The sequence below is a fragment of the Arachis hypogaea genome, chromosome 12 (genome assembly GCF_003086295.3).
Source record: "Arachis hypogaea cultivar Tifrunner chromosome 12, arahy.Tifrunner.gnm2.J5K5, whole genome shotgun sequence".
NCBI classification, from domain to species: Eukaryota; Viridiplantae; Streptophyta; class Magnoliopsida; order Fabales; family Fabaceae; genus Arachis; species Arachis hypogaea.
Window position 1 is genome coordinate 15,361,283 of NC_092047.1, and position 16,344 is coordinate 15,377,626.

At 29.9% G+C, this 16,344-nt stretch overlaps 1 protein-coding gene across 1 annotated transcript; it reads left to right on the forward strand.

Annotated features, from left to right (window-relative positions):
- The first annotated feature begins 1,870 nt into the window (after positions 1-1,870).
- Positions 1,871-6,151, forward strand: LOC112726985 (probable myosin-binding protein 4). The gene is made up of 4 exons (XM_025776565.3): positions 1,871-2,155; positions 2,752-4,028; positions 4,105-5,404; positions 5,733-6,151. Coding segments are annotated over exons 2-4 (2,400 nt in total). The 5' UTR covers positions 1,871-2,155; positions 2,752-2,929; the 3' UTR covers positions 5,734-6,151.
- Positions 6,152-16,344: the final 10,193 nt, after the last annotated feature.

Genomic DNA, 16,344 nt, shown 5'->3' on the forward strand with positions numbered 1-16,344 from the left:
ATTAGTGTTACTCTCTCTTGACTTATTTTGTTCACATAAAATTATTTGGTTCGTTTCCGCTCCAACTATATCTTATCCCTAACGCTAATTCCCTTAAATAATTGTACTTTCTCTTCTTATATTTTTTTCGAATAAAACTCTACATCCAAGCAAAATACTTAACCAAATCTAATCAAGTTGTTATAACAACTTTTTGAATCACGTGACCCCTTCTCCTTCTCCGTTTCCTTCTCTTTCTCTGTTTCCTTCTTCTTCTTTTTTTTTTCCAAATTTACACACGCAGGTTCTTCTTCTTCCCTTCTTCTTCTCCTCCTCCTCTTTCTTCTTCTTCTTCCAAATTTGCACACGCAAGTTCTTCTTCTTTTTCTTCTCCTTCTCCTTCTTCTTTTTCTCCCTAATGTTGCGTCTTTTTCTTTTTCTTTTTCTTTTTCGTTTTCGTTATCATCATCATCAATAAAACCAAATTTTGCTAACATTTTTATTAGTTTTGATTTCTCTGATGCCATCATTATATAATTTCGGTTTATTTTTTAGTTTATTTCGGTTCATTTGTGTGTTAATTGAGGTTCACTTAATGCTGCTGATAAGTATTGATCAAATTTTTTATTTTTTAGGAAATTTTGATTCATTTCTTAGTTTAATTGAGATTAATTTGGATCCAAAATGAATTTGATGTATTTTTGTTAATGATTGAGTCTTTTTAACTGTTTGTTCAAATATGAACTAATTTCGATTCATTTGTGTGTTAATTGAGATTCACTTGATGTTACTGATAAGTATTGACCAAATTCTTAGCAAAGAAGAATGAAATTATTCATTATCACTTTATTCAATTGCATTAGATTTCACTCCATTCCATTCAATTAGTTAAGTTTTGAACAAGCAGTCAAAAAGACTCAATTATCAACAAAACACATCGAATTCATTTCTGGATCCAAATGAACCTCAAATAAACTAAGAAATGAACTGAAATTACTTAAGGAATAAAAAATTTGGTCAATACTTATCAGCAGTATCAGGTGAACCTCAATTAACACAAATGAATCGAAATTAGTTCATTTTTGAACAAATAGTAAAAAAGACTCAATCATCAACAAAAACACATACAATTTATTTCTGGATCCAAATGAACTTGAATTAAACTAAGAAATGAATCGAAATTACTTAAGGAATAAAAAATTTGGTCAATACTTATCAGCAGCATCAAGTGAATCTCAATTAATTCACAAATGAATCGAAATTAATTCAATTTTGAACAAGTAGTCAAAAAGAATTAATCATCAACAAAAACACATTAAATTTATTTCTGGATCCAAATTAACCTCAATTAAAATGAAGAAAAGAAAAAATGCAGCAACAATAGCAGCAATAAAAGAATGACGATCGAGAGAAAATACGCAAATAAGAAGAATGAACGCGAAAAAGAAGAAGGAGGAAGACAAAGAAGAAGAAAGAAGAACACGAAGAAGAAGGAGGAGGAGAAATGCGAAGACGAAGAAGGAGGAAAATCAAGAAAAAGAAGGAAGAACGCAAACGTAAAGACGAAGACAAAAAAGGATTTGCGTTATTGAAATAGACGTGTGTACACGTTGGTATAATAAAAATAATTTTTGTTGAGTTTTGGTCAATTTTATTAGATTTAATTGCCAAAAACACTTAAATGTATAACTGAACTATTTTTTTTATTTGACTATTTTAAGCGAATCATTTATGCTTCTATTTGATTATATATATTTATATGTCAATATAAAGTCACGAAGCGTGGTCAATGTGCATTTCTATGTATCATCAAACTTTATTTTGATTAGCCAAATTTGCCAAATATTATTATTTGTCTATATAGCATGTTGTAAGAGATAAATTATTGATTAGATATTTCATTATACAATTACTTATTTATCTCTTTTTCTTTCATTTGCTAACAAACAAATCAAATGCCGTTGTTTTCAACGGTTACTCGATCCACCGGCGCGGGACATGCATGTCACTCCGCGCCTTATTCTTCATCCCCGTATTTTCTATTTTTTATTAATTATTTATTTATTTTATTCTATTTTTTCCCAAACGAAAAAAGATATACATATTCTTTTCCATATATGATCAGAAATTGCCTCTATTCCTCATCTCCCTCCTTCTCCTGAAGTTGCAGAAACAGGTAAAACACTTTTCTCCGTTTTCAATTTCGTATATGATTTTTTATTTCATCCTGTTAATTTTTGTAATTATTTTGCATAGCAATCATAATCTTCGGTGCAGAATTTTCCCTCTTGAATTTATTTTTTTTGTTGTGTTTCACAATTATTTTATATATTTATGATGATAATTTAATTTTCGGTTGCTAGTTGATATAATGTGTGATGGTTGGGTTTGGTTTGAATTCGTTCAACCGTTTGTGCTTGTGGCTATTCCCCAATTATTAAATAGGTAATGATTAATCAGTTGGAAGAGGAAGAGTGCATTTCATTTTCATCATTTATTTTCTTTTAATTCAACCTGCATTTTTGTTCCTATTTATTTGTTTGTTTTGATTGTTGGTGTCATTATCTGAGGAGTTTTGGGGATTTTTGTTGTTGCTCAATTTAATTAATGTTATTGTTATTGTTGATTTGTTGTTGTGATTGTGCTGTCTGTGATTATGATCATGTCTGAAAAACTTGTTGATTGTTAAATGTTTGTGTCAATTTAATGCATTTATCTTAATTTGATTAACTTCTCATGATGGCCATTTTTTGCTTCTTTGTTTATATGTAGCCTTCTAGCCCTAGCTCCTTGAGATTTATGATAACATAGATTCATAAATTTTGGGTTGAGTTGGGTGGCTGTATCTGAGGAACGCATATCTTCTCTATGAATCTATTGGATTTGTAGAGAAATTCGTGCAGCGGAGTTGGCAGCAGTTAGTGGAAGCAGAACTTCATTCGGCAGAACAATGGGGGTGCATGGAGCAACCCTTCTTACATCTGCAGTTTGTGAGTGGTTCTTGATCTTTCTGCTGTTTTTCGAATCCGCGCTATCATATTTCCTTGCAAGGTTTGCAAGGTATTGCCATTTGCAATTCCCTTGTTTGCTATGCACTAGGCTGGATCGTTTCTTTGGTAAAGATAAGCAGGAGTTCTATCAGAACCTGTTTTGCGGCGACCACAGATCCGAACTAGCATCTCTGGCTTCATATCATGCTCATGGGAAGATTGCAGATGGAAAAAGAATGTGTGATGATTGTCTTCTGTCATGCACTACCAGCACTAAACCGAACATGAAATCTCACAAGTTGTTGGTTGGTAAATTGGGAATGGTTAATGGTGGTTCTAGTTCCCAAAGCCCGTCTCTATCCAAAGACTCGCTAAATGGCGCTAAGGGGCCGAGTACGTGTGCTGGCTGCTACAAGCTTTGCAAGTCAGAGCAAAATGCCCTGAGATCTATCCAACTGAAATCACCTAAGAGAACTTTTATTAAGCCACCATACATTCCTTTGCCACAAGTGCCAAGGCAAAGCCGTTCAAATCACCGGGATAATTCGAAGAAAACAAAGGGCCAATCTTCAGGATCAGAAGATAAGCGTTCTCATCGTCAACCATCTCGTATGGTGTACAATGAGCCGAAAATGTATTCTGATTCTGAGTCTGATTTTCCATTTTCTGATGATGATGTAGCTAGTGTATTACCTGGCAATACATCTCGATTTAAACCAGTAGTTCCCCCAAGACATGTTCTAAGAGGTTTGAATCTTCCAAATCCCAATATTAGTTCCCCCAAAGCCATGCCGTCACGTCCGGATTCATCTGAGGAACCTAAGATTAGCAAGCACCATGATGTCCCGGAAGAAATTAATTTGAAGCCAGAAAATCAATCTAGTTCCGAGCTGCCTGAGCTCATCTCACTAGACGATGTTCCATCATCACCTAACGCAGAGAAAATTCCTCGTAGAGAATCTGATGGTGTGAAAACAACTTCTCCTTCTCAGAATTCTCTTCCCACTTCCATATCCGAGCTTATGACTTTGGATGGCATTGGAGCATCACTAAATAAACGTAAACTTTTCTCCTTGTGTGTCTGTTTTTTCAATTGAAAATTTAATCTAACATTTGATTTCTTAAATGTTTCCAGCTGAAGATGTTACAAAATCAAGTGGTGTGGAGCTTGCAACCGAAGAGGATAGGAAAGACACAAAGAAGATTGATACAACACAAAAAGCATCTGTGGAAACTGATAAAGTGGTAAGTGATTCTTCTCCTTTAAGCCATAGTCAAGAGAACTCAAACAACATGAGTCAGTCTCCTGTCTCCACCAAAGAAAACGTCACAGCTGGTGGGTCTGATAACTCAGAGGTTTTAGCGAACCATGTCCAGTCCACCGAGAGACACGTTGAGGCCTCGGATTCAAATGAAGTTAAGCCACCTTCAAGTTCATCCTCGGTAGGATCTGATTTTGAATATCTGGATGGAAGCAAAGTTAATGAAATTGAAGGGGAGTCTATTATTGATCAATTGAAGCGACAAATTGAGTATGACAAAAAATGCTTGGAGGCCTTGCAAAAGGAACTGGAGGAAGAAAGAAATGCTTCTGCCATTGCCACAAATCAAACAATGAATATGATTACCAGGTTGCAGGAGGAGAAGGCAGCACTGCAAATGGAAGCTCTGCAATATCTAAGAATGATGGAAGAGCAAGCAGAATATGATAGAGATGAATTGGACAAAGTTAACGATCTACTGACGGAAAAGGAAAAAGAGCTACAAGATTTAGAAGCAGAGCTGGAATTTTATAGGGAGAACTGGCCAGAGGAGCCTATGGTCCAAATTTCTAATTTGAAGGTAGAAAATGTTGCAGAACAAAAAACTGCCACAGATATCACAAATGCTGTAACCACTTCCGGTTCAAAGCTGACCAAGGTATCCAAAATCCGTGATGAAGATCCCATTGGTGCAACCTCCTCACCTTTAGACTTTGAAGAGGAAAAGCAATGCATTTTGAATCGCTTGAAAAGCTTGCAAAATAGGCTTAAAGAACTTTATGGTAATGAGGTTTCCTCCGAAAAGATTGAAGGAAAAAAACTGGATCAACAAGGATCTTCTAATGGTGAAGAAGAAATTGATTCATCCATGCAGAAAAATGTTAATAATATGTCTAATGGAAATCATACCGATAAGGATGGCTCAGCTTCTTTAGATAGTGATGATTGTTCTCATAGTAATGGGAACAATCATTCCAGGAAAGAAGTCGAATTGGATGCTCTGGAAAATGAAATATCAGACCTTAGTGAAAGGTTGGAAGCAATCGAATTTAATCATAATCTTCTTGAGCATATATTTAATTCTCTTCGAAGCGGAGATGACGGAAAGCAATTTATTCAAGATTTAGCTATTCAATTGCGCGACATAAGGAAAATTGGGATTAGATCAAGATGGTAAGCATCTAAACAGAAATTTTTGTATGATACTTTGTCAAGCATTATCCATGTTCATCTCAACATGAATGATATGAAGTACAAACTGACTGAGATTCTTCTCAATTAGCTCTGATGTTAATATAGACTTTAAATTTTTTTTTAAACCTGCTGCATGATTTGGCATGAATATAATGATAGAATCTTCGTATAAATGGATTCAAATGATGATGCTTAATTTATAAGTAAAACTAGTGCCTTGTAATCTATAGCCTTAATTTTGATTGTATTGTTTGATATCCTAAATGTAATCAATTTCTTCATTTTTAACAATTTTTGCATATTGCAGATGTATGCTGGATAATCGTGGAGAATCAGCATAATAAATAAATAAGCTTTGTAGTCTATACCCATACAATGGGCAAAGATGATAGAACCAAAAAAGTATACTTTTCTCTTTGATTTGCCTGCATATTGCAGCACAGGCATTCTACACAGATTGTACAATAGGATTAGTAAACTTTGTCTTATCCTTCTTTAATTATGGGTGGTCTTTTTTTCTTTTTCCTTTTTTTTTTCTGGCCCTTTGTGTTGTTATGTACTTATGTTAACTTGGGTTAGAGTTTCGAGTTTAGTCCCGGTTTATTTTATAAGGTTCATGAGTAAGTTTTTGTGTCTTTATAAGTTATACGATGGAAAACAATTGTTACCTAACTCCTATGTTTCAACATTTTTAAAATTCACCAAATATTTATTGGTTATAGAGAAGTTATGTCCCCAATTCTGTAGTAACGCTGCTACTTTTCATGGGGTTGTTACCCTTGGAATATATTTGCGACATATAGTGTCTTGACAAGAGTAAGATCCGGCATGGTTAAAATTAAAGAAAAATGATAGATATTAATACTTTTTGTCTTATTTTTGTTTTACATTCGAACTAATACTAGTCAATTCTCTACTTTTTAATACTAAAAATGTTGGTCTTCTAGTGTTTCCTAAATTAAATAAGATTGTAGTACTTCATAAGAACTAAATACCTAAAAAAACAAGAGTAATATTCGAAGTTACAAGTTGAGATAATCTCTAACTAACTTCACATGTCAGAGAGTGCAACTTCTAACAGAACTAATAAAAAACTAACCTACCTCTATGATGATGTGCTTAACTAACTTAACTAACTCCTCTTAAATAATGGAGATGACCATAGTTTTTGTTGTTGGTTCTTGGTAAGAAAGATGCGTCATAACTCATAAGACAAGCACAATAATGGTTTGGGATATTTGCGGATCGGATTAGATATGGCCAAAAATCTCGATCCGATCCAATCCGCATTAAACTTATTGGATCTAATATCTGTAATTTTTTATGTTCAGGTTCAATCATATTCGATCCGCACATATATGGATTGGATCGAATTTGATATCAAATATATCCGCAAAATAAAAAAATATATTAAAAAGCTTATTTCTATAAGAAAAATTCTATTTTCACCCTAAACTCTTTTTTTTTTTACTTTTTTTAAACATGTTTATTCTTAAAATATTATTAAACCAGTTTTTTTTAAATAACAAAAATAAAATAATACAATATATATAAATAATAAATATTAATTGAAATTAAACATAAATACAACATATAGTATTTATGTTTGGTGCGGATTCGTAGATATATAGATTGAATTTACGGTTATAGATATGATATCTGAGATCCGATCCAATTAGAGTGTGGATCGATCAAATCCAATCATTTTGCAGATCAAATTATATTTGTAAATTACTGATCAAATACGGATAAATATTGCAGATTTCAATATACTGTTAATGGCTTGTCCTTATCCATTTATTCCAAAAACACTCTTATAACAAATCTCCAGTGCTCAAGATTAATTCGGTAAACGATTCCAATAGAGCATCAATACTCATGAACAACACATGAGCACTTCAACTTTCCAAACTATAGTGTTTTTTTTTTTCTTTTTCTAAGGGATATTCAAGATTAATTCTGATCTTAATAATTTTTGTATAAGATAAATTAATCTCTAATAAAAAAATAACAACTTGATTCTTGACAATATTAAACAAATTATCCTCTAATATTTCTTAAAAATGATAATATAAATTAGTTTCTAATTTTTAGAAAATATTATTGTTGCAGGATTAAATTAATTAAAATTTTAGAAAATTAATAAGAGACAGATTTATTTATTTTGTTAGAAACAAACTTTTCCTAATATTATAAAACATCATAAATTAATTTATCAATCTTCTTATTTAAAGCTAATACGTTGGATAAAAAAATTGTTAACGATTAATTTGAGCCCCCCCCCCCCCCCTCTCCTCCTTTTGTGCCTATCTTTTTGAGGTGTCATATATAAATAAAGAGCGAATTGAATAATTATGTATAGTGTTGACTACTGTGTGTGTGGTGGGGGTTTTTGTTTATACCTACATGAATATGTAATAGTGTTGAGTGTTGAAGGTTGAACTCTTGATTACTATTGGGTGTGTGTGGAGCGTTTATGTATACAAAAACCAATTACCAAACTAGCAATAATAAAAATGAAAAAGCTAATGAGTTATAACTTAAATGACATAATTTTTTTATATTTATTTAAGAAATTACGGGTTGGATTTCCTATCTTTAGTTAAAAAAAAAAATTAAGAATAAGGAAAGAAAAAGAAAAGGATAACGATTAGTGAGCTTTTTATAGTGTGACTTGTGTACTGGTTTTTCAAATTTCAATCAACATTAAGAAGAAAAATTTTAGAAAAACGTGCAAATTCGGAGAGAGCGGATATCAATAGTGTCATGCACTTTGGAGGGTTATGACACGAGGCCATAATGTGTCTTGTTTATTTTTTTTCATTTTTTATCCATTATATTTAATACTAAAAATAAAAAATGGCATTTATAAGGATTTTTTTATAAATAATTTAATTATTTTATTTATCAAAATATATAATTTGTAGCATATTTATTAATTTATATCAAAATAATTTATCTCGTTTATAGTATAAATAAAATAATTATAAATGAGATATATAGAATTTAAAAAGTACACATATATTATTTATCGTGTAAATAAAATACATTTATAATTATTTTGTTTGCACTGTAAATGAGATATGTATATTATTTTAATCGTAATTTTTTTTAATAATAATAATACACATATTTCGTTTATAGTATAAACGAGATAATTATAAATATATCTCGTTTTATGAATGTATCTCGTTTATATTGTAAATGAGATATGTGTATTTTTCAAATTCTATGTATCTCATTTATAATTATTTCCTGTATAAGATAAATTAATGTATTATAAATTGGTAAATATGCTATAAATTATATATTTTGGTAAATAAAATAATTAAATTATTTATTTATAAAAAATCCCATTTATAATGTCTAAAAAATTTTAATATGGGTCAGGTTAAAATATAATGTTTTAAGTATATTGTCTTTTTTATTTTTTTACAAAATATAGGGACTGGTAGGAAAAAAATAAAATTGGAGGATCTAATTTTAATTTTAAATTTTTTATTTTTAAAAATAGAAATTGAAAACCTTGATTTTAATTCAAAAATATTTTAATTTTTTTTTAATTTTTAATAAACAAAAATTAAAAAATTCTATTTCTTTTGTTTTTAATTTGTGCATAAAATTGTGCACATACATCACTATACATACGTCAGTATCTAAAAATAGAAAAATATTAAAAATTTATTAAAATTTATTATTTGTTATTATTATTTAATTATTAATACAATTATTTTATTTTATTTTTTAATTTAATAATTTAATAATATATTTTATTTCATATTTTTAAATATTAATAATTAAATAATAACTAAAAATAAAATATTCTAATAATGTTTTAACCTCTTTAAAAAAAATCAAACCCACCAACTTCTATGAAAAGGAATAGCAGCCACTGATTTCTGTGGGCCGATAATTGTACAATTCATGACTCTACTATCATCATCTTGCATTACACACATACATGCATCATTTTAGAAATAATTTCCGAGTTATAATAGCCTTGTAAATTAAAATGTCTAAAATTCAGCCTTGTCTGCTGCATTGGATTATACTTGTATAAATACCTGAAAGCGACTGAATAATTGGAAATGTGTGGAAATTCATGGGGCCTTGTTTAGTCGGCAATAAAATTTGCGGCACTTATCTTCTTCACGTGTCTCAATTTCTCGGAGTGGAGTTTATAATGGTTACTATGTATAGGATTTACCATAGCACACTTATCCTATATTGGGAAGGAAAATAAGATAGAAGTTTATAAATTAATTTTTTTTTTAAGTTTTCCATATAGAGTAACAAATACAGAGTTCATTAAAAGCTTTTGTAAGAGAATTATCAATTTATTATATTTATTTTTAAGTTTTTATATAAATAAAAATACATATTATTCTTAAGTAGATGTATTTTTTAGGTATAGTTTATCTCTTACAATATTATGGTATATCTTTTTTTATAAAGTGAATATAAAGATACTTACAAAAAATTCCAACATTCAAGACGACATATGTGAATTTCGTGTGACATTTTTTTAGATTAAAAAAAAACGTACCTCCTTTTCTTCTTATGAAATTCCTTTATAGAAAAATGAAACTAATTCGTTGTACCATTGTATGATCAGTTAACAATATTTTATTAATTGCAGTAATCATCGACTTATAATGTTAGAAAGAATTTATTTAGAATCTCACCTTATTATTGTTTTTGATACTACAAAAAAGCATTAATTTGCGGATTTTTTTTTATTTTGCGAGAGTTTTTAACCCTTGTAAATTGCGTAACGGTGGTTTTATAAACTGATGGAGTTAGTGTCCATTTAAATTGCGGGATTTTTTGTCCTTTGTAATTTGTGGCGATTTTCAGTATATTGCATTGATTTTCAAAGGCATGCATCTACTTACACTATTTTATGGCGGTCTTGATTGAGGTTGTGGGAGATTTTTCAACTCCTACAAACTACTTAAACTAATTTTTTTTTTTATTTGTAGGAGTTATAAACCGTCTCAATTTAAAAACTATTACACAAATAAAATTACAATAATATTTTTATTATGTATATATATAATTTTTTATTTTATAAAATATTAATAAATAAAAAAATTAATATTAATAAGATCATATAAAATATAAATGTAATTCATAACCCATTGTAATGAATAATAACTTTTTTATCTTAATGAATAATAAATTTTAATTTGTTTTATTTTTATTTTTTCTTTACGTATTTTATTTTTATTTCTTTACTTCAAGCTTTTTACTTTAATTTCTTTTCCTCAAGAAATTTACTCCTTTTCAATTTCAATTTTATTTTTCTTATCCATTTAAAGTTTCATTTATTTTGTATTTTTTTTATTGTTGTTGTTTACATTATTTAATCCAATTTATATTCAATATTTTATATATAAATAATTGTTCGATACATATATTAAATAAATTTTGAGTTGAGTTTACTCTTAAAAAAAAGATCGTATCTTCTTTTGAAGTGAGATTTTAATACAAATTTGATTTGACGTATTGAGATTGACAAAAAAATCAAACAAAATCATAGTAATTTAATAAAAAAGTTTAATTAAAGTCTAAACAAGAAAAAGAACTAATAAAATGGCAAATTTCTCGTTAGATGATAATAATATAAAGGGAGTCACTCAGATAAAGACGTTTAAAACGTCTATTTTTAAAGATGTTTTATAGTAATTAAAATTTAGTATATATATAATCGATTAAATCGTGTTATTTTTGTCAAAATTATGCCAGATAAATTAATTTGATCGAAAAGATAGTGAATCAAATCTTGAACCGGTCTAAATTTTTTTTTATAGAAAATGATTATAATACCTTTATTATAGAAAATAACTAAAATACTTCTATTATATATATATATTTATATTAATTTTTAAAACTCTAAATCCTAATCCTATGATAACAAGAAGTAAATGACTAGAATTTAGAATTCTCAAAATTAATATATATATATATATATATATATATATATATATATATATATATAATAGAAGTATTTTAGTTATTTTCTATAATAAGGGTATTATAATCATTTTTTATAAAAAAAAATAGTATTAATTTAGACCAGTTTAATATTTGATTCACTATTTTTTGGTTAAATTAATTTATTTGACTTAATTTTGACAAAAATAATACAATTTAATTAATTATATGTGTTAAATTTTAATTACTAAAAAATATCTTTAAAAAAAGACGTTTTAGATGTCTTTATCTGAGTAACTCCCTAATATAAATCTAATGGGACGGGAGGAGGAAGAAAAAAAAAAGTTTGAGGCTCCGTTATATATCTCTAATTTTGTACTCAATCATTCCGGAGTAGCCCATCTAGTAGGTGGGTGTTCGTTGCTAATAAAATTTTCTTTCCATTTCAAAATGATATTCATTAATTTTAACTTTCAATATATATATTATTAAAATTCAAAAACGACAAATATTTTAAACCGAAAAGAGTAGTGCTCTTTGTTTGTTACGACGTTATTTCTCAATTCAACAGCTTAAGAATATATTTGTTGTTGTTGTACAAAAATTTGATAATAATAGTGGACATTAAAAAATTTAATAATTAAATTTAAAGATCATATGTATATAAAATACATTATAGTTGAAGAAAATAAAATTGAATTAGATTTGTTGATCAAGTTTTACTTAAGATCCAAAATCATCTTAAAGTTTAAGACTATTTGAAATCTAAATTTACTTGAGGCTTAAAATTATTTAAAATGTAAGTTTATTTAAAGTCTAAGATTATATCAATTAGTTTAGAATTTTTTTTTTTATAAATAAGATTAGTTTCAATAAGTTAATAGAACTTCTATTTATTCATACACTCACTCACTCTTAAAATTTTTAGTCATATTAACGCCTAGAAACATGAGTCACGAGTCTATATAAGTTTCGCGAGACTCCATCTTTTTTTTCTTGTTTAGTAATTTCAATTTTGTCTTTCATTTCTGGTATTTAAATTTTGTCATTTTTATTCAAGAACTTGTTAATTTATATACATTTTAATATAATGGTTAAGTACGATTTTGGTCTCTAAGGTATAAGTCAAAAATTTGTTTCGTCCCGAACTTTTTTTTGCATACGAAATCATTCCTAAAGTTTAACTTGATTTTAAAATCATCCTTACCTTATGGACCAAAATTGTACGGAGGTGGCGGTGGAAGCGGAGACAAAGGTGAATCGTGGACAGTTTTTTCTTCTTCTTCCCTTCCCCATTCTTCTTCTTCCCTTCTCCATTCGCAAGAGTAGAAACACTCTCTTTCTCTTATTTTTTTTTTATTTTATAATTTTTTGTTATAGATAATTTGGTACAAAATTTTAATATTTAAATAAAAAAGACGATTTTAAAACTTGGTTTTAAATCTTAGGGACAATTTTTTATGCAAAAAAAAAAAAATTGGGACGAAAAAATTTTCAACTTATACCTTAGAGACCAAAATTGTACTTAACCCTTAATACAATCTTGTTGTTAGATACCAGACAAATGACACAACAAAATATAGAGATGAAAAATTAAAAATTTGTATAAAATAGCTTTGTTTGAGAATTACAACTTCTTTCTATCACAAGGAGATTATAATAACACTCTCTCTTGACAAAAGGAGAACACACTTCTCTTTTATATATACAGGAGAAAACTACTTAAAGAAACCTATGTTTTTCTCTCTGGATGACTTAACTTGTTGGATGAAATTGAATTGAAAACTAAATGAGAAAGTTTTCAATTTATAAGTGAACCTCTGTTACGTAAAACACCCATAACATGAGGTTACTATTCTTTATCTCTCCAGTATCAAAGTTTGATGGCTGTTATGTAGGAGTATTTTTCTTCTCATTATTTAGTTTTCTTTTCTTTTTCTTTTCTATAAGTAGCTTTACTAAACTTACAATTTCTCACTTAAAACTAATTTTGGTAAATTTTCAAAAAATTCATAGCTCATATATTCGATAGGCTATATGAAGATCTACTCCATTCAAAATTTTCAGTGTTGATTGGTTTTTGTCATGGCATCTACTAGGTTATTTTTAGTGTGAATCTTCTGCATATCAACACTTCCTTCCTCTACTACTTCCCGAACAAAGTGATATTATACTCCAATGTATTTTATTCTTGAATGAAAGGCAGGATTCCTTACAATGTGCAAGACACTCTGACTGTCAAAATATACAAAAATCTTCTGTTGTTTGTGCCTGAGTTCCTCCATTAACCTTTGGATCCAAATAGCTTCCTTGCATGCTTGTGTAACTACCATATATTCAGTTTCTGTAGTAGATAGAACTACAACAGTCTATAATTTAGATAGCCAGCTCACAATTCCTCCTGCAAGTGTAAACACATAGCCTGTAGTAGATTTTCGTTTATCAAGATCGTCTACAAAGTCTGAATTGACATATCCATTGACAATAAATTCTAATCTTACAAAACATAATGCAACATTTGAGGTCCCTTTAATGTATCTCAGAATCCTCTTAACAACATTCCAATGCTCTTTACCCGGATTTGCCATAAATCGACTTACCACCACAACTGCTTGAGCAATATCTGGCCTTGTACAGATCATGGCATACATAAGGCTTCCCACCGCTGATGCATACTGTACTCAAGACATTTTCATCCTCTTTGCTTCACTACTAGGGCATATACTTAAAGATAATTTAAAATTTATAGAAAGTGGGGTTGAAATTGGCTTACATTCTACATATTGAAGCGTTGCAAGATCTTTTTCAAATAATTCTTTTGCGATAGCCAAATATTCCTATTCCTTTTGCATCTCTAAAATCTTGTTTGCTAGTCCTAAGTCTTTCATATCAAACTCCTTAGCCAACTGTGCCTTCAATTCTTGGATTTGATCTTTATTGGGACTTACCACCAACATGTCATCCATATACAACAACAGAATTATGAAATCATTATCACCAGACCTCTTGTAATAGGTACAATGATCTGAACTAAGTCTATTGTATCCAAGGCTAATAATGAAAGAATCAAATCTCTTGTACCAACACCTTAGCGCCTGCTTTAGACCGTACAAAGATTTAGTTAACTTGCAAACCAAGTTTTCTTTTTCTTGTTCTTCAAAACCTTCTGGTTGGAGCATATATATCTCTTCTTCAAGTTCTCCATGAAAAAAAGGCATTCTTTACATCTAATTGCTCTAGATGTAAATCAAATACAACACACATAGTCAAAACTATTCTGATAGTAGTTAGTCTCACCACTGGAGAAAATATTTCATTGAAGTCAACACCTTCTTTCTGAGCATATCCCTTGACAACCAATCTTGCACAATATCGTTCCACCTGATCATTACTAACTCGTTTGATCTTGTAAACCCATTGTTACCAATGGCTTTCTGACCTGCTATAACTTCAACAAGTTTCCAGGTATAGTTCCTATGTAATGCCTCAATTTCTTCTTGCATTGTTGTCATTCACATAGAAGCGTTTGGATTGCACATAGCCTCCATAAAAGTTGTTGGCTCTCCATCTTCTGTCATAAGACAATATGCATCATGGCTTATCAAAACATAATTTGAGTGCCATGATGGTGTTTTTCTTTGTCAAGTGGATCGACGAACTTCTATGTCATTGGTCTCTACTTCTTGTTCTTCGTGCTCTGGTTCTGCTTCAGAGAGATCACATTCTTTGCATTTTTCATCTATTTGAATAGTGGTTATTTCTTTAACAATGCTATCATTTTTTTGTTTTCTTTGTAATTCATCTTCTGCAAATATCACATCTCTGCTGACAACTACCTTGCGGGCAGTGGGATCCCACAGGCAATGCCCCTTAACTCCGTCAGCATGACCCAAGAATATACATTTTCTAGATTTTGGATCCAGCTTTGTTCTTTCCTGAAAATTGTACATCATGTACACAAGACAACCAAATATATGTAAAGAAGAATAATTAGGTGGCTTACCTTGTCACATCTCCATTAATGTCTTTAACCCAATTGCAATTGATGGTGATCGATTTATCACATAACAGGCGGTTTTAACAGCTTCTACCTAAAAAGACTTGGCTAAACCTGCAGTTTGCAACATAGCTCGTACGCTTTCTAGGAAAGTCCTATTTATTCGCTCTGCTACACCATTCTGCTGAGGCGTATATGCAACTGTGAATTGCCATTGAATGGCTGTTTGCTTGCAAAATGTTAGAAAATCACCATCAACATATTCTCCTCCATGATCTGTCCTTAAACACTTGATCTTCTTTCTAGATTCAAGTTTTAACTTTGCTTTGAACTCTTTAAACATCGCAAACACGTCCGACTTCTTCTTGATTGGGTACACCTATAGCCTCCTAGAGTAATCATCAATAAATGATACAAGATATTTTGTTTCTCCTGGGGACATTTTCGGCGATTCCCACACATCAGAATAAATCAACTCCAATTTGTGCTTGCTCTGAGTAGTTGATATACCAAACGTCAATCTATATTTCTTGCTTGTAACGCAGTTTTTACAAAAAGGTAAGTTTACCGATTTGAGCCTGGGAATGATATTACGTTCTACAAGAGTCTGCAAGTCTCGTTCTGACACGTGGCTCAGTTTGTGATGTCATATCATCATTGTTTCTTCTTAGCTTGCTGAAGAAACTGATGCCTCTGCCTCTTGCAAAGTATCTCCCATAAGCATGTATAGATTTGCAACAATCTTTTTTGCTTTTATTACCACAAGATCACCTTTAACAACTTTCAAGATCCCACCTTCAATATGGGTTTTGCAACCAAGTTCATCTAGTTGCCCAATCAACAACAAATTCTTCTTCAAGCCCTTTACATGTCTTACCCCTTGAAGTGAATGAATAGAACCATCAAACATTTTTATTTTGACAGTAATATTTCAACAATTTCTAAGGCATGATTGTTTTCCATAAACACAGATTCTTCTAAGATA

Bases quoted from the DNA above. Each gene is read 5' to 3' on its own strand.
- LOC112726985 (XM_025776565.3), top strand. From the start codon at position 2,930: ATGGGGGTGCATGGAGCAACCCTTCTTACATCTGCAGTTTGTGAGTGG. The intron at 4,029-4,104 runs GTAAACTTTTCT...AAATGTTTCCAG, and splicing joins TGGAGCATCACTAAATAAAC to CTGAAGATGTTACAAAATCA.